Source organism: Podarcis muralis, chromosome 1 (genome assembly GCF_964188315.1).
Source record: "Podarcis muralis chromosome 1, rPodMur119.hap1.1, whole genome shotgun sequence".
NCBI lineage: Eukaryota > Metazoa > Chordata > Lepidosauria > Squamata > Lacertidae > Podarcis > Podarcis muralis.
The window spans coordinates 40,446,648-40,468,505 of NC_135655.1; the positions used below are offsets into that span (position 1 = coordinate 40,446,648).

The 21,858-nt window shown below is 40.9% G+C and overlaps 1 protein-coding gene across 2 annotated transcripts; it reads left to right on the forward strand.

The window, feature by feature from the left end:
- Positions 1-207: 207 nt before the first annotated feature.
- ARHGAP11A (Rho GTPase activating protein 11A) lies at positions 208-20,663 on the forward strand. Of its 2 annotated transcripts, XM_028721916.2 has the most exons (12): positions 208-575; positions 2,959-3,029; positions 4,109-4,205; positions 4,469-4,722; positions 6,201-6,361; positions 6,598-6,747; positions 12,419-12,493; positions 13,160-13,327; positions 13,806-13,941; positions 14,572-14,677; positions 16,034-16,181; positions 18,121-20,663. In XM_028721916.2, exons 1-12 carry the CDS (start codon positions 438-440, stop codon positions 19,623-19,625), a joined length of 3,009 nt encoding a protein of 1,002 aa, XP_028577749.2. In that variant the 5' UTR covers positions 208-437; the 3' UTR covers positions 19,626-20,663. The 2 variants fall into 2 exon arrangements, with proteins under 2 accessions (XP_028577749.2, XP_028577759.2); XM_028721926.2 differs by lacking the exon at positions 12,419-12,493 and having other exon boundaries at positions 237-575.
- Positions 20,664-21,858: the final 1,195 nt, after the last annotated feature.

Below are 21,858 nucleotides of genomic sequence, written 5' to 3' on the forward strand. Positions count from 1 at the left end.
AAAACTTCGTTACAAAAAATAAATAAATCACAGCTATAATTAAAGTTCTGCTCCCCCCCGTTCTTGTGTCTATGTTTGCTTTATTTTTGAAGTGCGAGGACCCTTTAGCTGACCACGCGAAACGCCTGAATTTCACGAATCCTGAATAGGAAAACTTCGGAAAGAGAAGCCGACGCTCGTAAGCGACACATTGCTACTCCCCCCGCTTCCCACTGCAACCGCCAATATTCTAGTCGCCGTGGCCTCGAGCGAAGGCTGCCAGCAACCATACCGGGCGTTTGCCGAGGCACGTCCTTCGGCGCCAGCCGTTGGGGTCTTGTGATTTCGAACAGGGAAATGAGCCAATCGGAGAGGAGGAGGGGCCGGGAGGCGCTCAGTTTGAGGCGAGACGCGGCCGACGGAGGCCACGGCGAAGAGCAGCGGCGACGGCGACTGGGATGGAGGCCTTGGAAAGCCGCGGAAGAGGGTTGGCGAAGCTGGCGGTGCAGCAGCAGCTCCGAGTCGCCTATGGGATCAAGGTGAAGAACCGGCCGGCGAAAGGGAAGCCCTTGCCCGCCGCTGCCGGGGAGGGGAAGGTGAGTGGAGTCGGGGGAAAGGGGGCGAGGCGGCAGAGGCAGAGAAGGGCGCCGCCCTCACGCCAGCCGGGGAGCCCTGGAGGACTCGGAGCAGGGAAGCCCGGGGCTTGGAGCTCCCCTTCGCCGCCCGGTTTGCACCGGGTTCAGGCGACTCGGGGCCCTTCGCAGCTTTTCCGCTGCCCGCCTGCTGCGCGGGAGGCGAGAAAAAAGGCTGGGGGGGGGTCTGACCAGATAGCTGAGCCTTGTGCCACCACGTCCACCCTTCTAATAATAATAATAATAATAATAATAATAATAATAATAATAATAATAATAATAATACTTATACCCCGCCCATCCAGCCACTCTGTGCAAAGGTGCGCTAAAGTCATTCAAAAACAAAAGCACTGGGTTGAGAAGGCGCTCTTAGAAGGCGACCCGCTTGACTTCTTGGGGGGCGCCTTCTTTAAAAAAAAAGCTAGATTTGCTGTGCAGACTTCCAGGTCCTTACTCAGGCTGCCTGTCCTTTGAATAAGGAGAAACTAGCCAGTCATGTCAGACTCATCTTTTTGAAAACGTAGGAAGCTTCTTCATACTGAATTATTGGACTCCCTAGTCTTTTAGTATTGACTCTTCAAGAGTTTAGGATCCAAGATCCGTATTTAAACCCAAACGGGTATTTGTGGGGAGGGACTTCATTTTTTATTTATTTAAACCATGTAACTTCGCAATTCTGGTTGTGATTACTGTAGATCAGGCTGCAGGTGAGAGCATACCACCAGTTGACATCAAACATCTGACTGACAGGGGCTCTTGATTTCCAGGCAGGATTCTTTCCCAGCCCTTCCGGGAGATCCCAGGGACTTGCTGTGGCCTTATTAAAAATGATGGGTTGCATGAGGTGTGCAGTCAGATCCTATGCATTTTTACTCAAAAGTAAAGCCAGCTGTGTTCAATAGGGTCAATTGTGAAGTATGTCCCGTTAAAGCCAGTGGGAGTTGCTTCTGAGTAGCCATGCTTTGGATTGTGCTGCAATGTGTGCTTTCTTTATTTTCTTGCATAGGCCGAGGGAGATAATGTTCCCTTTTCTCAAACTTCAGAAATAGAGGATTTGTTGATTCGGTGAGGAATCAATACTGCTTTGTATTGATTTAAACTGCCCTGTGTTCTTTGGATGAAGGGCAGTATATAAATGTAATAAATAATTTGTGAGTGGTCACTGTAATTAGTTATATACATTTATACTTCAATGCAGTTATCACTGTATTTCTTGCAACACAGTTACCTTGATCTTATTATGCAGCATCAAAAGTACATTTGAGTGGGCTCCTTAATTAGTTTACGCAACTTTCAGCTTTAATGTAATTATCAGTGTTTGGTGTTTTTCATTGAGCTCTGATCTCATAGATTCCACCCCACTTCTCTGCTCCCATTTCCTACCAACCCAGGATAAAATCCTTTCATCTGATGAAATAAGCTCAAGCCTGTGATAAGTTGTTGTTGTTGTTGTTGTTGTTGTTGTTAGTTTTTAAGGTGCCACAGCATTCATTATGTGTTTGCTGCAATTTAGCTACTCCTATGGAAAGTATCATAAGGATATGCCTTTAGGTTCCCCATGAGCACATAGACACAAGTAAAGGCTTTCTTTCAACTCTGAAGTTACAGCACAGAGTAAAAAACGGAGATTTCCCCCCCTATTTTGTGCTATTGTGTATACTTCTCTCTTTAATAAATCATCCCACCCCACCTTACTACTGGAAAAGCCCGCAAGAGCGCACGGAGCTTGTGTGCGGCTCTTGGGGGCTTTTGCTGCCTGCCTCCCCCCTGCATTCGCTCCATAGGACGCACACACATTTTCCCTTGCTTTTTAGGAGGGAAAAAGTGTGTCCTATGGTGTGAAAAATACGGTAGATAAGAATACTATTTGTGGTCCAGTCTTAGGCTGAAAAACGAGTAGTTCCTTCATCCGATGAAACAAGGTGTAAGATACAAAGGTTGGATTGTACTAAATCAGTATTCACTGAACCACTATAGAAGGCATACCTTGTTGAATTTCTTTTCTCTTGATTTGCCACTTTAAAATATTAAACTATGTAAATCACTATCATAGGGTAGAATGGAAGCAATGATTTGTGCTTGCAGTTGTGCACAATAATTTCAGAAGTGTTTACATCACAAAAAGCTCTTTTAGACAGGTCTGTTGGCATTAGCGAGTCCTTTTGCATCCAGTACAGAGTAAGTGCAAGTTAATTCCCTGATGAAAGTGCTGTGCATGCACTTCAAAAGATACTGACAAGATTAAAAGGGTGTTTAATTCATAAGAATCAGTAGTTCTAGTGTCCTTTGTGCACTACCTCTGTGTTCTGCTACTTGTTGAAAAAAGTTGTTTTGTTTTGTTTCTTAGGGCAAAATATTTGGAATAGCTCTTCATGAATTACCTCATCAAGATGTGCCTGAATATGATCGTATACCTTGGTAAGCAAAACCTATAATATAGCAGACATAAGGCATAATTAGGCCTTCATGCAGTTTATTCTGGTACAAATATAAAAGTAAATCTGGGGAGAGAATAATTCATGCGATCAACTCCTGAAATTTGTTTCTGTCCCCCACCCCACAAATGGTTTGTGCCAAGGAAGGAAAGTTCTTCATATTGATGAGGAGAAAGGAAATTGCAACATTCCCATGATCACACCATCAGGCGTACAATGACCTTTTGTCCTGATAGAAGGGAGATTGTACGCTTTTCTAGTAGAGCATTGTGAAACAGTGCTGTTTGAAATTGTGTAACTGGAGGTGGTGAAAAGCAATTGCAATAGGTAACGTTTGGGGAGAAAAACTATTTTTTCATTTACAAGCTATTGGTCAGGAGCACAAGGAAGATGCAGGACAGCTGAACTGATTAAATCTGGAACTGCCCTGCTTAGCCCCACTTTTGTGCCTCCAAGTTCCAGGGTCTGGGCTTAGTGCTTGTGTTTCCACAGCCTTTCTCCCCCCCCCCCAACCTTTTTGCTTCTTACTCTGCCAGAATTATCAGTCTGTCAAATTCTCTCCAGCTGTCAATTTGTATCCTTCTTCCCCCCCCCAAAAAAAGGCAACTTGACACAACTGTTTCAAATATATATCCAAAAGAAGGAAACAGTCTCCAAGGTCCATGTCAAATTGTTACTAAATCTCCATGGCTGTAATGCCTATTTGTCTCCCATTCACAAAAACGTCCCTTGCCGAACCTGTCTGCAGAAATCAGAAACTGACTTCCTTTTTGGCTTCCTTTTCGCCAAATTAGTCAATTTAAACCTAATTTTTTTATATAAAGCTTTGTTTGGCTTTTACGTCAAATTGGAAGATCATTTGCTTCTGGTGACAGTGTGTGGTTTTGTCAATAGAGTGTGTTGGAGCCGTGAGCGGACTCAAGCCCCTTCCCTTTCCCCCGCGTGCAAAATGATGTTACTTTCTGATATATATCAGTATGGACATAATTTAATATTTCTTTGTTTGCAAAGATTGAATTCTTAATGCCAAACATACTGATTGTTTTTCGGTTTTCCCTTTAGCTTCTTAGTTGAGGCATGTAAATATTTGGAAGAACACATTAGCACTGAAGGGCTCTTCAGAATATCCGGATCAGTTGTTCGCATAAAAGCATTAAAGGTACAGTAACAGCTGTCTTTCTCAGTCTGTCTTTCTAAGTAAAGTGCCTAACAATACCAGCTATGCACTGTACAAAATTAAAAATAAGGCAGGTTCTGCCTACACTTCCATAACCACTTAAAGTAAATGGTTAACACTATCTGTGCCAATATGCCTTCAAATATCTCAACATTTTTTACAAATGGCTGTATGGTCGTCCACCCAGTTCTGTGCTTTTTCACTATGGCAATGTCAGTTTTAAAACTTATTTATTTTATTTTTAGGGTAAACTGGATCAAGGTGAAAACTGCCTGTCAACTGCTCAGCCCTGTGATGTTGCAGGGCTTCTGAAGCAGTTTTTCAGAGAACTGCCTGAGCCCATTCTCCCAAGTGACCTGCAAGAAGCTCTCATCAAAGCCCAACAATTGGGCAGCGAGGAGAAGAATTCTGCCACACTGCTGCTCTCCTGTCTTATGAATGACAGAATAATCAATATACTCAGATATTTTTTCATGTTTCTCAAAAAAGTGTCTCTAAGGTAAGTTGTGCTTACTATTGGCCCTCTGTGCTTGGAATAGCACTAAAATGTTTCACATCATGGGAGTGCAGTTTTTGCTCCTTGCCTTTTATTTAATTTAGTAGGATATCTTTTCTTGCCACTGAACAGGTAGCTAGAAAAACACACACACGTGTGCATGTGCTATTTCTAAAGAATAAAAACAAATCTCAGTCTTCCACAATCAAAAATAAATATGTAGATATATGAAGCAGTATAATCTCCACCCCAATCATCTGTTCCCATACCAATGATTGCCATGTAGAGGAGTTCCTTCCTAATATCAACCCAATTTCTAAACAACTACACTAATTTAAGGCTAAACATTCACTTGCCCTTTGGGTCATAACCTGTAGTTTAGAAAAGAAAGATATATCAAATATAAAAGTACTAACTTAAAGCATTCTCATACATGCACTACTCCCAAAAAAACAAAGTGAGGAATAAAAAACTGCACTGAAATTATTAGACGAACTGTTAGCAGATGGGAATATTCCCCCCCCCCCAAAAAACTTGATCTTTCTATAAAACTATTCTGCAACCTGTATGCTTTGATTTCATGAATTACTTTTATTTCATTTCTCTCGAGTGCTCACAGAGCTTAGGTGTCTTGCCTTGTCTACGAAGGAATAATATCTAATTTTAACCAAATGAACCTTGCTTCTTCCCCCTTACCAATGCAGGAACCAGCTCTTGAGTTAAGTAACAATTGCTGAATGGCTGTATCACTCCATCAGAGTGTTCCATCAGAACAGTATACTCAAATGCCCCACCCATTTCTTTTCCCTTGGTCATGCTGCTTACTCTGAATTTCCCTGTGTGTCTCTTCCTCCCTACCCCAGTACTTCCCCAAATCCAATAGGGAATGTTGAAAATGGTCCCTTCTTAATCCTGTGCCAATATGAGATAATTAACAGCAATAGTTAAACTTGGGAAAGCATGGCGTAGGTTCCAAAGTAGCTCCCACACGACTTCAAGTGCTTTTTTACGTTTTTCTCCTTGCCCAAGATGGCTGCAAGCTTGAGGAATCAGAATCTTGTGCTGCTTAGGATAAGCTAGTTGCAGAAGGTCTAGAAAATAGCTGTATTAACGAGCCAATGCTCAAGAGCTCTTCAAGTGCAGTGCTGACTAGACGTTTGTGCAGGGGAAATAATTATTGCCTGCAGTCTTAAAATCAGAAATTGTATACAGTCATACCTCATGTTATGTTTGCTTCATGTTAACGTTTTTTCAGGTTGCATCCCGCGGCGACCCGGAAGTACTGGAAAGGGTTACTTCCGGGTTTCACCGCTCGCGCATGCACAGAAGCACCAAATCGTGCTGTGCAGATACGGCACTTCAGGTTGCGGGCTTTTCATGTTGCAAACAGGCCTCCGGAACGGATCCCGTTTGCAACCAAAGGTACCACTGTACTAGTATGAAACTTCTGATGCCATTCTCTTTTTGGTTTTCTTTTCCAGATCTGCTGAGAACAAAATGAGCAGTAGCAACCTGGCAGTTATCTTTGTTCCAAACCTCTTGCAATCAAATGAAGCTGACAAGATGTCGGCTCATACAGAGAGAAAGCTTCGTTTGCAGGCGGCAGTTCTGCAGACGCTTATTGATCATGCAGAAAAAATAGGTACGGTGATAATTTTGTGTGACATAGAAATTTTTAGCAGTTGTGATATTCCTTGCATGGGCAGCTCCTGGGTTGGGCGCATCTGAATGATGCGCAATTGCGAACATGCGCATGGCACTGGACCCAGAAGTAGCGCCCCCAAAGTCATAAAGACATCGTGAAAAGGGACTGGGATGGAGTGGGCTTATGGAATGGAATCCCCGCATAACATGCATAACAATTGTTCCCTAATTCAGGGCATGTACCAAAGTTCATCCTGGAAAAGATACCTACTATGCTTGGCATTGATGATCCTGTCTCCACTCCTTCGCGGCAAGAATATGAAGAAAGTGAAGGTGAAACTCCAGGTGAACCCACAAGGAGGAGGAGGAGGAGGAGCATAGGAGGTGAGTGTGCTTCCCTTTGCACTTACCTGTAACAAGGGGAAAGTAGCTATACGAGAACCTTCAGATTGCTAAACTAAAGGGGAAAGTACACTTACATTTAATGATAAGAATGCTTAATTTCAATGAGCCGTGTATGTGGAATGTATTTTGATTCTGGGAGCAGGTTGCTTAACAATTGATCTAGGGATATATATTTAGACCACACACCTATAAATCAATATGTGTACTGCTTTGGTGTTTTTGTCCAAAAGTGGTTTCTAGACTACCTTATGAGCAATTTGAATTAGTAGGAAATAGTTGGACAGGAATAGAGCATTTAAATTGTCCTTGGCCAATAAGTAGCGTGCTGTTGTTTTTGTTTTTGTTTTTTTGTTTTTTAAGGAGCACACTTTTGCATCTATTTATCAGTATTGATTTGTACACTCATATTTCTGTGTCCTCTATCAGGTGGCAAGGGAAATTTGATTATTTGGCTATAGATAATAGAAAAGCTAGCTGCTCTTGAAACCTTAACTGTGTTGCCCTTAGTGACCTAAGGGCACTTGACCTTGAGATTGCAATCTACATATGTAACAGATTGCAGATTTATCAGTGAACATGGTAAATATGATGTAAGATCTTCACTATTTCTTATTTTACGTATATATGGGCAAACCTTTAGCACTAGTGAGCAGTTGCACTAGCAATAGTGCTATTTCCACATCTGAGTTTTAGATATACGCTGATGTAATATTGATCTTTAGCACATGATTGCTTACTATGGCCTGATTCACACAATGCTAAGCTAAACTATGGCATACTGTGAATAAACAAAAATAAAGGTTCTTGGATCAAAGATAATGACTAGCTGCTGTAGCTAAGCATGGCTTAACTTAGCATAACGTCTGTACCCAGGCTTGTGGTTGTCACACTCCAAGCAAACCATGAGCTGCAACCAAGGTTTGTTTTTTGTTTACCATTTGTGGTTAATCTTAGGAAGACAAGCCCAGGTTTGGAAGTAACAGGGTAAACCATGGCTTAGCCTTGGATAGTGTGCTGGCAGCAGCCAGGGTAGAGCACAGGAGTCATGATTTTTGTTCCAGTAACCTGCTAGTTTGCACTAAGCCATAGATTGGCTTATTATTAGTAGTAGTAGCAGTAGTAGCAGCAGTATTTAAGTCTTTATTTATTTCCCACCACATGGTCCTAGGGCAGGTCTCAGCAAATTTAAAGATAAAATATTAAAAACAGTTTGAAACAATTGCATGCAAATTATGTACAAACTGGACCTGTGTTTTGAGTTTGTGAATTTTTTTATATTTGCTTTTCCCTATGTTCATTCTGTTTAATTTATTATTTTTGAAAAGTATTAACTGTGCAAAGAAAATTCTGTGTCTCATTTTGCTGGGATCTCAAATTGTTATGGAAGGATTATTTAACACTTTGGTCATTTTAACCCATTTCTTTGCAGGGAGCTTACTTTCCAGCCTTGCTGGGCAGATTAAAGGGAGGGAATCCAAGTGGAAGAAAATTATCCTGGGTCTTCCAGCTAACCTTCAGGGGAAAAAAAACTTTAAAAAAGTTTATTGAAGGGTGGCGGGGCCTAACAACATTGTGCTTCATAGTTTGGCATGGGCAACATACAACCCACAGAGTGGAACTCTCATTTGTCCAAGGCAGGATCATGTAACTAGGCTGCTTTATTTGTCCTCTGCTTCTGTTTTCGTCCCTGCCTTTGCCCAAAGCAGAGTTCCTCCTCTACTTTAGAGCTCAGGCCTATGTACTTTTCCTTAATTCTTCTTCCTCTCCCGTCCCCAGTTCTCCTGCACTAAATTTCCCCCTGCAGTGTGTACTTCTCCCTTAAGTAGCATGTGGGGAAATGCTTTCCTTTCCTTTTGTCCCTTACTGCAACCTTCACCTCCTGCTTGGGCCTGTGACACCACTCAAGAAACTCCTATACAGTGGTACTTTGGTTCTCGAACTTAATCTGTTCTGGGAGTCCGTTCAACTCCCGAAACCATTCAAAAACCAAGGCACGGCTTCCAGTTGGCTGCAGGAGCTTCCTGCACTCAATCGGAAGCCGCGTTGGGACATTCAGCATCCCAAAAAAGTTCACAAACTGGAATACTCGCTTCTGGGTTTGTGGCTTTCGGGAGCCGATTTCTTCAAGAGCCAAGCCGTTTGACTACCAAGGTACCACTGTACCTTCAAAAAGGGACAGTTTATCCATTTAAAAGTTCTCCTTTTTTATTAGAAAAAGAATTCATTCAAAGTTTCAAAGATTCTCTCACAGCTGATATTAAGGAGTTTAGTTCTGAGTGTCCAACCCTCCTACAAGTGTTCAAGCTGCTTTTCCTCAACTTCATCTGATTTTCTTCACATCTCAGTCCATCACTATTCCAAGGAAGGAGAAGTTGTCAGTGCTGACCCTAAATCTAGTCAAGCTAAAGTTTCACATGAGCATTTCTGAACACCAGTCTCCTGATCCACATACCACATCCAAAAGGAAAAATCTACCCAAATCCAACCTCCCCTGCTATATGGGTCAAAACCCAGAATATTACCTCAGCCAGGATATCTCCTGCCACCATCTCTTCAGAGAGAAAAGAGGGACAGTGAAGGGACAGAGGACTCTTGGAGCTATAAGATGGCTTAATGGTTTTGATTACAGTATTTACTTTATAGACAACAATGATTTCTGCCTTAGATTTGCATTCTTTTGAGCAGGATCCAGCACATGGCACTTCCAAAGAAGCTTCTCTTCTGCCAGCAACAAAATTTCCTTAGAGGATTTCCCCTATAGGTTTTAGATACTTGAGTCAAAGTGGACCATACATTTAGGCAGCAATAAATTTAACAGTGCGCACAATTACAGCATGGATAGCCTAACATTCCCTTCAGATGTTGTTGGGCTGCAAATCTCATCAGCTTCAGCCAGAATGACCAGTGGCCAGGAATGATGGGAGTTGGCATCCAGTGACATCTGGAGGGCACCACATTGGCCATCTGTACATTAGAGCAACAAGCCGCATAATAGCCCTGCTGTCAGGGTTGGAATGGAATTGTGATGCCCCCTTCCAGGAAGGGGCAAAAAAAGAAATTTGATTTGACCTTAAAGAGGGTTATGAGGCCCTGGCTTTTCCCATAAGGGCAGCTTCTATCCTCATAGCAAGAGCCAGCCATTTGTAGTTCAAGCACTTAACTCCAGTTCCAGACTTTGACTAGATAAGCTACACAGGGACCACCCCATAATTATCTAGATTGATGCCACAATGGATGTGTTAATTTTTCACCAGAGCCATTGTGGTTGGTGTTGTAACTAGAATGTCAACATGGCTAAAACACTGGAATGTAGAATTGGCATCCCAAAGTAATCTAGCTTTAGTCCCCTTTAAAGAAGCTGGCCTCCTTGGAGAGGAAGCACTGAAGGAGGTTTTAGCAGAGACACAAGGATTTACTGTCTGTTTCTAGAAGAAGGCAGGCTGCAATCAAAGAGTCCTCTTCCTTTTGTCAAGACTTCAGGAGCAGCAAACCTTTTTGGCACTGTCATTCCTCAGAAACCAGAACTTCACAACTTAAACCAAGCCAGACAAGCACCATTCTGACATCTAGATCCCAGTGGGGAGTGGCTCCATTCTATATTTTGTAATGCACAATACATGATAGAACTTGTTTGACTGTCTTGGGACAGTGTCTGCCCATCCCCAACCTCCATGTCCATTCAGAAATGTTGAATGATAAAAGCAGGCATCACCCACTTACTGGAGAAAGAGGCAAAGGAACTTGTTACCCCAGAAAAGTGATTCTAATCTTTGTGCTTCCTACTGAGCCTCAAGTACCTGACCTCATCAGGTTAGCTCATCAGGGCCATGCAGGACCTCTAGAACATTTGTACAAATATGTTTTTTTCTCAAATTTCCTCAATGGCTATCTTTAACCATCCCATAGGATAGTTCATCTGGGGTGATCACCTGTATGTTCTGGCGTCTCTTATCCCTCTCACCAGTGAAGATTCTCAGAATCTGGCAAGTGATCTCTCTCCACTTTGAAGATCCATAGCGAAACAATCAGAATTCTTGCTTTTACCTAAGCAGGCATGCAACAAGGTCTTGGGCAAAATGGCCTCAAGCAAGAAGCCTAAGTGCTTCTCTTATTTCAGCGCCAAACCTTTGGGTTCATATCCTCATCCAAAGAGATTCATCAGAGGGGCTTCATCTGCCTGCCCACCAGTTTCCTTCCTGGCAATTAAACATGAACTTTTATGCTTTATCTCACCTTCTGTTTGAACTCCTTAAGGCAGTTCCAGTCCATCTAACCTTGCTCAAAGCCACCTTCATCACCATAAGCAAGATTCATCTGAGCCCAGTTCCTTATCAGTTAACAAGAACCTCTGAATCTTCCGTAAGGCTAGAGTTATCCTGAGAACTGATCAGTCTTCATCTGAAGGTTGACAACATGTTCCACATACCCCAAGAGTTAATTTCCCCCTCTTTTGTCCCAATTCTAGTCATTCTCAGGAGCATCATTGGCATAACCTAGACATTAGGCAGACCCTTGAGTTACTCATTTAAAGAGCAGGGGCCTTTAGATAATCTTATCAGCTGTTCCTTTTTATTCTGTGACCCTGGTCATAGGAGGGGATGAGAAGTGACTGGCTTCACTGTAGCACACTGAATCAAGGCCCACATAACATTGGCCTATGAATCCCAGTGCTTACCCACTCCATTGTGCATTACTGATATCTCCATTTTAATGAGCCACTGTTAAGATAGGTCTATACATGCAAGAAGAGTTCTCCAGAACCTACTACTTCCTGACTAGGCAGCCACCTTTATTTCTGCCCGCTCTTTGTCTATCTATAGCTTTTCTATGTCTCTCAAAATGGATTCCTCCCATGCCACACTGAGAATGGAACATCAGTTTCTTTCCTTGAATATTCCTTCTTGTTTGGCAACGTAGAGATATCCATTGCCACACTCAAGTTGTGGCATTATTTTATTCAAGTAGCTGTTTGCTTGCATGCATGAAAACTCCCAATCGAAGTTTGTTTGTGGCAGGCTTTTTCCTTTTCCTGCTACTATATGGCTGCCCCCACCCACCCACTTTTCTTATCTAAACCTAATGTTTCTTACGAGATCCCTTCTGCTTGGACATGGTGCCGAACTGGAGGAGGAGCCAGAAGGGGAGGGAGAGGATAATCAAATTGCCTAGTCACAAGTCCCTGCCTTGGCTGAATGAAAGAGATACAGCTTACATAGTCACTGTCTCCACAGGCAAAACATGAACCTTTATGGTAAGGAACCCAAATCTTGTAACTGAATACTTTTAAAGGTTCTAGTGAAGTGTTTCTGAATACCATTTTCCATTTCATGGGGCTGGCATAAATGTGCTAACCTAAGAGGTAGGACCTTAGAGCGAAACAAGTACTTATTTCAACAGTTGTATGCATCTTCGTCAGCACGACTGGGATTCATTGTCCTGAAACAGTAATTTTTTTAAGGATCAGCTTGGTAACGGCACATAACAATTTTGACAAATTGGGTTTCAGCTTAAACAGAAGTACAAAAATTGATGCATCATTAAGAAGCTATCCTTTCTCTTTTTTAATAACAAAAATCACTTTATATTTAGAAATTGAGCAATATAAAATTCCTAGTAAAAGCTTGATTGCTTGGTGTGTCTTCAATTTCAGATATTGTTAGTGGAGCTCTGAATAAACTTAAATCTAACAGAACCCCCTCCACTACACCACAGAAAGACAGGCATGGTAGGTATAGTGCATTTGCATGGAGCACTTCATACCTTGTCCTCAAGACTTGTGCATTTTATAACAAGACTGTGCTCGGATAGGGCGCTGCAGATTACTATAACAAGTCTGTAATACTGGCTTGCTTGCCCTTGCCGTTGCACTTGCACTGATTGTAATGGTCTGAGTTTCAGAGTTAGAAACTGGGCTGCTTTTTGCTACTGCATACTGGGGCTTAGGTCCCATTGATATGCTATCCATCAATGCAAATTACTAAAGAATCTCTCTTAACTTGGGTACATTTTCCTTCAGAAACATTGCTTTTCTCCTAAATAAATTTTGCCAATAAGATATCCTTGTCTAACATTGCAAAGAGTGCATGGCTTTAAATGTTTGTCATCTGCAAGGGGAGATGAGACTTTCTAGAAGTTATGGAAATAAAATTTGTGGGTTTTTTTAAAAGGCAGGAATTTACTAACTGCAGGAGGAAGTAAGCAACCACTTAAAAATGTTCCCTATCTGTATTTTCTATTAACCTATTATTTCACCTATAAAAAATGTGAGTGCCAGACCTGCTCTAGCTACTAGTGCAAATACCAAGTTCCACTGTTTCAACTGTACAGCAGTTTTATCTTGTTGCTGTCTGCCATTTTAAAGCTTTTATTTCATCTGTTGTTTTCTTTACAGTCTTTTCATCAGTGACTCCAGTGATACTTACTCCAAATTTTAAACGTAAATGTCCAGCTGATTCCTCTCAAGGTTTCTCTAACAAGAAAAGGCGATCTATCAGGCATAACTTGGCTCTTGAATTGCTACCAAGTAGCCTTTTTAGCGTTGGATCAACACCGGGTTCAGGTAAAGTAATGATTATTTAAATATTTTCTCCAACCTAATCAGTTCAGAATTCTGTCCCTCATGGTAACCCTCTTTGCCTTACAAAACTGTAGAGTTACTGCAGTCAAACATGGCTACATAAAGATGACTGTTTTGCATTTATTGTTTATGTTCCTAATTGTACTTGCATTATGAGCCCTCTCATGCATTGGGCTAAGTTATGGATTGGTGCCCATGAGAGACAAATCAGCTTCCCTAACATATGTATGAAAAAGCATATAAAGGAGAGTGGATGGGTTAAGTCCCAAGAGAGACGTTCTATCTTCAATAACTGATTTGAAAACAGTTAAATACACAATTTCTTGAACAACTTTAATGAGAACTTACAAATTTTCAGTGAAAAATGGAGACCCAGATCATAGGTTTTTAAAAGGGGAAATAATTTTGTAGTTACTTTAACAATAGATCATTTAAACACTTCTCTCTAACCTATTCACAGCTCATTTTGAAACAAGCCCTAATGTGTCTCTTGACGCACCTCAGAGTTCTGCGTCTATCTCAGTCAGTAGTGAAAAGCACCTGCCTAGTGTAGGAAGTCGAAGAAGCAAAAGAATTGCCAGCAAAAAAGTACATAGGTAAGTTTGTCAGAAGATTGGCATTACAGGAACAGAAGGGGAAATGCTGCCTATGTTTCATGATGTTTAAAGAAGTCTATATAGAACTCTAAATTTTCTAGATTAAATTCAATTTCTAAGTGAAATGAGTTAACTGAATTCTGTGACCTTGGTTCTTTTAAAAACTGGAGTTTATATTTTGGCTCCCATCCTCTCAGTGCATCATCAAATGTATTTTCAAATCATTTAATGGGGTAGAACTTTGTACAGTCTTTCACACCGTCTCCCACAATTTAGGTATAAATGGCCTGTTTTATGCTTAAGGGGTGGTTACTGTGTTGGAGCCAAACTTAATCTGTAAATGGAAGGACCTTCTATCAACATAAGGCTTTTATCCACCACATTATTCACTGGGGTCTCTCAACTCTCCAGAGCAGATTTTTGAAGAGCACAAAGGGAACTTGCAAAAGCTGCTTCCTGCAACCTTTTTTGCCAGTAGCAGTACCCCTTGAGTGAAACTCTACTTGGGAAGCTCCCACTGGCAGAAGCAAAGTCTGGATCCAAGCCAAATTATGTACATTATTAGACTTAAAACCTAGGGTATTTGAGTTCAGGACAATGTGTACTCAGCTTATTTCTGATTCTTTTCAGGGTTGAGTCTGGAAAAATGGGTTGCTTTTCTCCTAAGGTTAGTCGGAAAGAAATGGTGCGCAGGTCATTGCGATTAAAGTTCATTCTGGGAAGGAGCAGCAAAGAGGTACTATTTAACATCTCTTGTTATTGTATTAGACTCTTAAGAGAAGTGATTACTTTCAGTCTTGCGGAGCTTTCAGTTAATTGTTGCAACTGTAGAGAATTTTTTTAACATTAACCGATTTTTAAATGCTTTTAAAGTAATCAAATATTTCCATGACCCATAAATTCAGGCCGTTTGTATGCGTTTTTATATTACTTACTGGTTTTCTGTTGAGTTTTTGTCTTAGTGATATTGTGCAGCACTTTGAGATTTTAAAAAATATTAAGTGCCGTATTTTTCGCATCATAGGGCGCACCGGACCATAGGGCGCACCCAGTTTTTAGGGGGGGGATCAAGAAAAAAAATCTCCGCCCCCCCAGCCCCAAAGAGTAGCGTACAGGCTGCGCACAACCTCTCCCTGCCGGAGGGGTTGCGCGCGGCTATGGCACAAGCCAAGGCAGCGAGCAGGATGGATCCCGCTCGCTGTTTTGGCTTCCTCTTTAGCCCCGTGCAGCCTCTCCTTGCCGGGAGACGCTGTGCAGGGCTTTCCTGGGAGGTGGGGGGGATTCCCTCACCTCTCCCAAAAGCCCACAGAAGCGTGTGCGGCTCTTGGGGGCTATTCCCGCCTGCCTCCCCCCTGCATTCGCTCCATAGGACGCACACACATTTTCCCTTGCTTTTTAGGAGGGGAAAAAGTGCGTCCTATGGTGCGAAAAATACAGTATTTATAAATGATTTTAAGTAAACAAACTGCATTCTCTGTGCATATATGCATTGGAACTGAAGCAGGGAGCCCATCTCTCTTGATGACTTGTGATCTTGTTCCAATTGTAATCTGTAGTTTCCAAAAGCCTTTTCCAGGCTACAGTATTTATGTTTTAGGTTGTTTTTAATAAGTGAGTAAATAAATAAATAAATAAATAAATAAGGGGCTGAAAGGTTAATCCATATGATGGAGAATGTTTGGCAAATGTCACAAAGTCTAAATACTGCATGCTGAAGTCCATGAAGGTCTGTACTACTGCCATTTCTCTGTCCCTTGTTCACCTACTCAGCTAGCTCCAAATAGCTGATCCCTGTTTATGTTCCTCTTCTACAGCCCCTTGGTGTCTGTCTCTTGCCATTTGCAGCTTTTTCGCAGTTGTAGCCAGTTATTCCTATAGACTTCGGATTGTGGTGCTACCATGAATTCCCAATGCAACACACTACTTTTTTCCATTCACATGACAGACTTAACATTGCAAGCTTTTCATTGCATTCCTTGTTTAAATATATAGTACAGCAGCATCTTTAAATTCTGATTCTTTCCTTAAATTGTAAACGCAATAAAGCATTTGTGCTGTCTACATAAAATAAACTTTTTTTTATCCTAAAAAGAATACTGCAGTGGAACATCTGCCTAGCAACAGATCTGAAAATGTTGGTCGTCGACTTGCAAGTCAACAAAATGTTGAAAGTGGGATGAATCATGGAAAGACAGCTGCATTTTTAAGCCCATGTCTTGGTGAATATATAACAAAAAAAGGTAAATTTGGTTTACCCTCTAAGTGTCAAATGTTGCTTTCTATATTATAAATAAAATTACCAAGCATGTCTGAAACAGGTATGGCATTCCAATCATGATACCAGTTTCAGACAATTTGAGATATTGCCCAGCCCTAGTTGGGTCTGGTGCTTTATTGCTTGTTCACTGCTCAGCCCTGACTTCAAATGATATGAAGTGTCCTAGTTTGCTGATGACACCTAATTCCTTGGAGCAGTAAACTGGTTGGCCACTCTTATAGGGACTCTTGCTTTCTGATCTTCAAACAGGTAGATACTATTCGGGCTGAATGCTAAGGTCACAGATTTTTATTGGCTGTTTGATCTTTAGAGAAGGAGCTGAGATGAACTAAGCTGATCTTGGGCACACATGTTCTGAAAGAATGCTGAGAGCAGTATTAGTGTGGATCAAGACAGTAGCATGGTGTGCATGCACTTTCTGTTTTCCTAAAGAGAAGCTGATAGTAACATCTATAAGGTGGAGTAGGGCATTCCACAGACCAAAATGAACACACATATTTATGAGCACAAGTGATTATTTTTCTGGAGCATCATATCTCGTATTTGGTATAAAAGAAGTAACCATAACAAATCATATGGTCATTCTTGGTGCCTAAATGAATCTTGTTCCCCCTTCCTTCCTGAAACCTGAAATGGCACCAGAGATTGAGGTAGCAACCACCAGTTTAATACCCATTGTTGTGTTCCCAAGGTTAGAAAAAAACATAAGGGTGGTATGTCTATTCCTTCTGCATTTTTTCTTGGAGGTGGTGTCACCCGTGATCGTATGGTAGAAAGTTTTACTTTATACAGGCAAACAGGCAAATGACACATCTGGAATTTTCTGAGAGTGCTGCAGGTACCACCTCTCTGATTACTTCTCTCCCCACTCCAGACAAAAAAGAAAAACACAACATTTTTTTTGCTTTTCCAATGGGTCTGGGTAAAAAGTCGAACCAAATAGAATTGCAGCAGATCTTGAATTTTTATCATTTTACACAAGTCCCGTCCCCAAATTCAATTGTCAAATAAAAGCTTAGGATGGTGGACTGCACAGAAAAATTGCAGATCCAGTTCTTGCCAGCACCAGAAGAACATTGATCCAAGGCACAGATTCTCATGAGTTTTGTGGTCTTCCTATGTAACTCTCACACAAATCATGGAATATATATGTGGACCCAGAGATTACCTATTAGTTGATGGTGGTTTTGAACAGATCCCTTCTAAAGAGTGTGCAGATGATAAGCATTTGTACCACATATCCATGTTTTTGTGCTATGGCAACACTGGAAAGCAATGGGTTTTCGTGGTTCAATCAATTGAAAAAGATACAGGGGTTTTGGATTATTTTTTTATGGGATGTGGGGAACCCAAGAATAAACTGGAATTTTAAAAGGATGTGTTTTACTGTGTGCACACATGCACATGAGCTATCTCCTGACACTTGTGACATTGCACTTTTTACCTACTGGCCACTCCATTTTCCTTTCCTCAAGCCTCTCAGATTGCTTCCCTTTCCCTAGAGTGGCTGGGGAAGCCCAGCCAGATGGGCGGGGTATAAATAATAATTATTATTCTTATTTCCGTACTACCTCAATGATTACTTTGCTTTCTGTTTAGCTGCTGGTCAGATCCTGATTTCAGCCTTGAAAAGCAGGTATAGCTGAAAGAGGAAGTGGGAAAGAGCATCACTTCTGCCTTCAACTCCATGTACTTTTCAAGGGAGAAAAAAAGGCAACCCCCATTTTACCTCATGATTAAGAGTGCAGTGAGCAGGTGCCAAAGTCCTTAATGGCACTACTGCAACAACAAGTATCACATTTGCGATCCCAAGTGGTTTCAGTGTAAATTTAATCAGCAAGATTATAACTTTCTGATATACTTACTGTGTGTGGTTTTTTTTTTTGTTTTGTTTTTTTAAGATTCCAAAAACATCAGCAAGTCAGAGGAAAACTTGCAAATTGAAAACCAACATAATGAAACAACCTACCGAATGTCCTGGACCGGCCCCAGTACTGCAGGATCTGAGAAGACTAGCAATAGGGCTGCTGCTTTAATGGCATGTCGTGAAGCAGAAACCTCTTTTTCTGAGCCTCTTCTTACAACTAGAATACCACCAATCATTCCTGTTAAGTCAAGACCCACTGATGCAAGTTCTGAACAGGAAAGCAAAAAACAACAAACTTCTTTTTGTGAGGATGAAAATGATTTGACTGCAGACACTTTATTGAAAATTAAGACAGCATTTTCTGAATCGGGAAGCAACCTTCATAATTTATTTGAAACTGAGCCTTCAAAATTAAATTTAACACAAGGTACAGCATGCTTTTCAGAACTCAATCTAGAGGAAGAGCTCTCTAAAGCCCAAGCTCAGAAACTGACAAATGTAGAACAGAAGACTCCATTTGTAGGTTCTGCGAATAAATCAAACGTCTCCGACAAACGTCTGCCAAATATGGATCAAGTCAAAGCTGTAGACAGTTCCCTCTTCCCAAATAATACAGAGACTAATCTTCCAGTCCATGATCTTAGCAAAAGTGAGGGATCAATAAACAAGGAGCACTTGACCATAATGACATCTCCAGGGATGCATTTAAATAGCACAAACACCCTGAAAAATGAGACATTGGAATCGGATGAAAAAACCGATGAAGAATTTAGATACTGTTACTCAGAAATTAAAGAATGTCTTGAAAAAGGGGAGCTTCTTTCTCAGTTGCCAGAAGATGGCAACAGAAACAATACATGTTATCTACACATGGAAACTATTGAGAAATCTACATTTTCCCCTCCAGGAAAGGTTGCTGACCATATACATTGGTTCAACAAACTTTCATTAAATGAGCCATGTTCTGCAACCAAAGCCAAATCACCACTCAAGTTTCAACGTACGCCTGTCCGTCAGTCAGTACGGAGAATGAACTCCCTCTTGGAGGCTAGCAAGCCGTCAGTTGCTTGTGGATTAATAAAAGCTGGCAATGACTGTCCTTCTCTTGTTAAATCAGTGAGTTTTGAAACCGCATTGCCGTCCTACGTGGAAAATACCTCTAGTACATCTACAGCTTCTCTGCTTTCTTCTGAATCAACCTGCAAGCAAGAGTCTACTTGCAATCGGTATTCTCTGCCTTCCAAATCCTGCCCACAACAAATACATCCATTACAGCAAGCCAGCAGGCCTGGTACAACCTGCAAAGAGACACTGACTACCAGTCATCAATCCAAGTCAGTCCTTGAGGACCTAACCAATCACGAAGCACCAAAAGCTGTTGTAAAAACGAACACAAACGTAAATATTCTGGTTGCTACACCTGACAAATGTGATTTCAGGAGAAAATTGTCAGAAAAGAAGGTTCGCTATAGAGGGTCTCCAAAGAACCCAATAGCTACAACCAAACTCCTTCCAGTTGTTAAACCTCTTGACTTATAGGTTAAACAACCCAATTCCTGGCATGTTTCCTATAGACTTCAGTGGTCTTTGTATTTAGGATTGTAGCCAAAGTCTCTTGTTTATCTTAAACTATCAATCTGCTTCTTTATTTTTTAAAAAATATCTGTCATTTTTGTTTTTAAATAGGATTCTTTCTTGAATTGAGAGGAAATGTAAGCTGCAACTGAAACTTGAATAAGTTCTGTTGGGTAGTGTTTACCTTGTGGCTTCTAATAAGTATTTGCCTTTCATATTTTGACTGGATTTTAGAGCGGGTGGGGAAGCTTGAAAATGCTGCTGGTTACGGTTAATTCAGTTACGAAGAATCTGTTTTTAGTTGATCTTGTAGTGTGAGAAGTTTAAAATTGCATTTGTAAGGAAGTGCATTCCTCACTTGCAAAGTATAACACTGTGTTTGCAAGTCTTGGTTCACAGTCATGAGTCTCACAATATAGTTAGTTCTTACAACATTTTAAGTGTCTGTAAGGTTGATATCGGGTACTGGTGCTCAGGTAAAAGCAGCTGTTAAGAAGCTCACAGCTTGTCTACTGATCGGAGGTGCATTTTTTTGTTGACTCAAACAAATAGCCACCAAATAAAAACATTGGCAAGTTAAGCAACTATGTAATTGTAGGTGGATGCACACAGAGGATGCTAGCACAATTTACGGTAAATATTCCAATGCTGCTGGATGCACATTATTTTCTAACTGCAAATTGGGGGTAGGGGTATGCGCAAAAGAACTTGCAGGTCTTAATTTCTTTTCTTAAAGTAATGTGGTACAGCAAACCACATGATTAAAAATAATGAAATATGCCTATTATGTCACCACAATAAAACTGTATAGAGCCATACTGTTCATTTGCACAGATATTTTGCTCTGTCTGCTGTAATATTGAAACTGTTCAGTTCTGTTTATAGTACATAAATTATTTAAACTTGAAGTTGATTTTTATTTAGCTTTTCTATGTAATTTGATTTGTGATAGTGCTAAATTTATTTTTTCCAAAATAAAAAAACTTATTTTTTTCTCTTTAATGTGTGTGTGGTTCTTGATTCGTGGCCCATTCTTAATTTGCTGTGCTTGTGCGTTTTGATGTATAATATTAGCTGCTGCTTTTCCAGGCCACCCAAGTTAACTAGGAAAATATCCATCTTTATAATACCACTTAGATTTAGTAATACAGTATCACTTTATAAAGTATCTCCATTCTTATATAGTACTGCTTACAACTACAATTAGGTTTGTTCAGTGCTTTTTTTTCTTTAAAAAAGTTTAGGGGTACTCTCATTTTGATTAAAGAAAATCACCATTTTATAGTACAGATCAGGAAAAATAAATACAGCAAATGGACAAAAGTACAAAGATTCACAAAATCTTTAGGGGTATGCGTACCCCCAGAAAAAAGCACTGGATTTGCTACAGTTTATTAACTACGAAGAGAGGTCCTGCAACTTACAGGCCTCCACAGTCACTTACGGACTCATTGTTAAAACTGTGTTTAGGAAGACAATCTTACTTGGCTACGAGTGATTGCCAAAGAAGAAGATTCCAAACAGTGAAAATCCAGACAGAAAAGTTGTTGAGTTTTTTTGGCAGAATCACAAAAAATTAATTGGCAAAAAACTGCACTGCTGCCACGAGCTGCCATACATTTTGTGGGGTTTTTGTATGGGGAATTCCGGACATATAGTGACCCTACATGGTGATGAGTAAAACATGGTTGTGTGAGTCTTATACAGACCATAGGATGGGTGAAGTAATCAAAATCCTGAGATGAGGGGTTGGCTGTGGAAACTCCTGATTTCTCTCCTAGTTGCTTCTCATCCCTTTGTGGCCTGGAAGAGCAAATATGGCAGTAGTTTTCTTCCTGGCTGCATAACCCCACCTTCAGAAAATCTCACAGCCTTTTCCATCCAAGCAATGACTCCCCCTTCCCCTGTACCAAACTAGTACAATGACATTTAGCTGGTAAAATTAATCCGGGGTTAGGCTTAGCTATAGTGAATTAATTCAACAGCTTTCAAGGAAGGAACTGTAAGACAAGGTAGACTGGGTGGCTGTCTTGTAACCTCTAAAGATCACTGAACCAGAATAGGTTTCCCAGCCATCAATTCCTCCTGGAACCAAAACATTGGTTTTCACCTGACCCAGGTTTGCAAATTGTGGTTATTTTCTCAATTTTTCATGGAGTATAAGGTAGTCAGTGGCTACCAGCTGTGCTGGCTATGT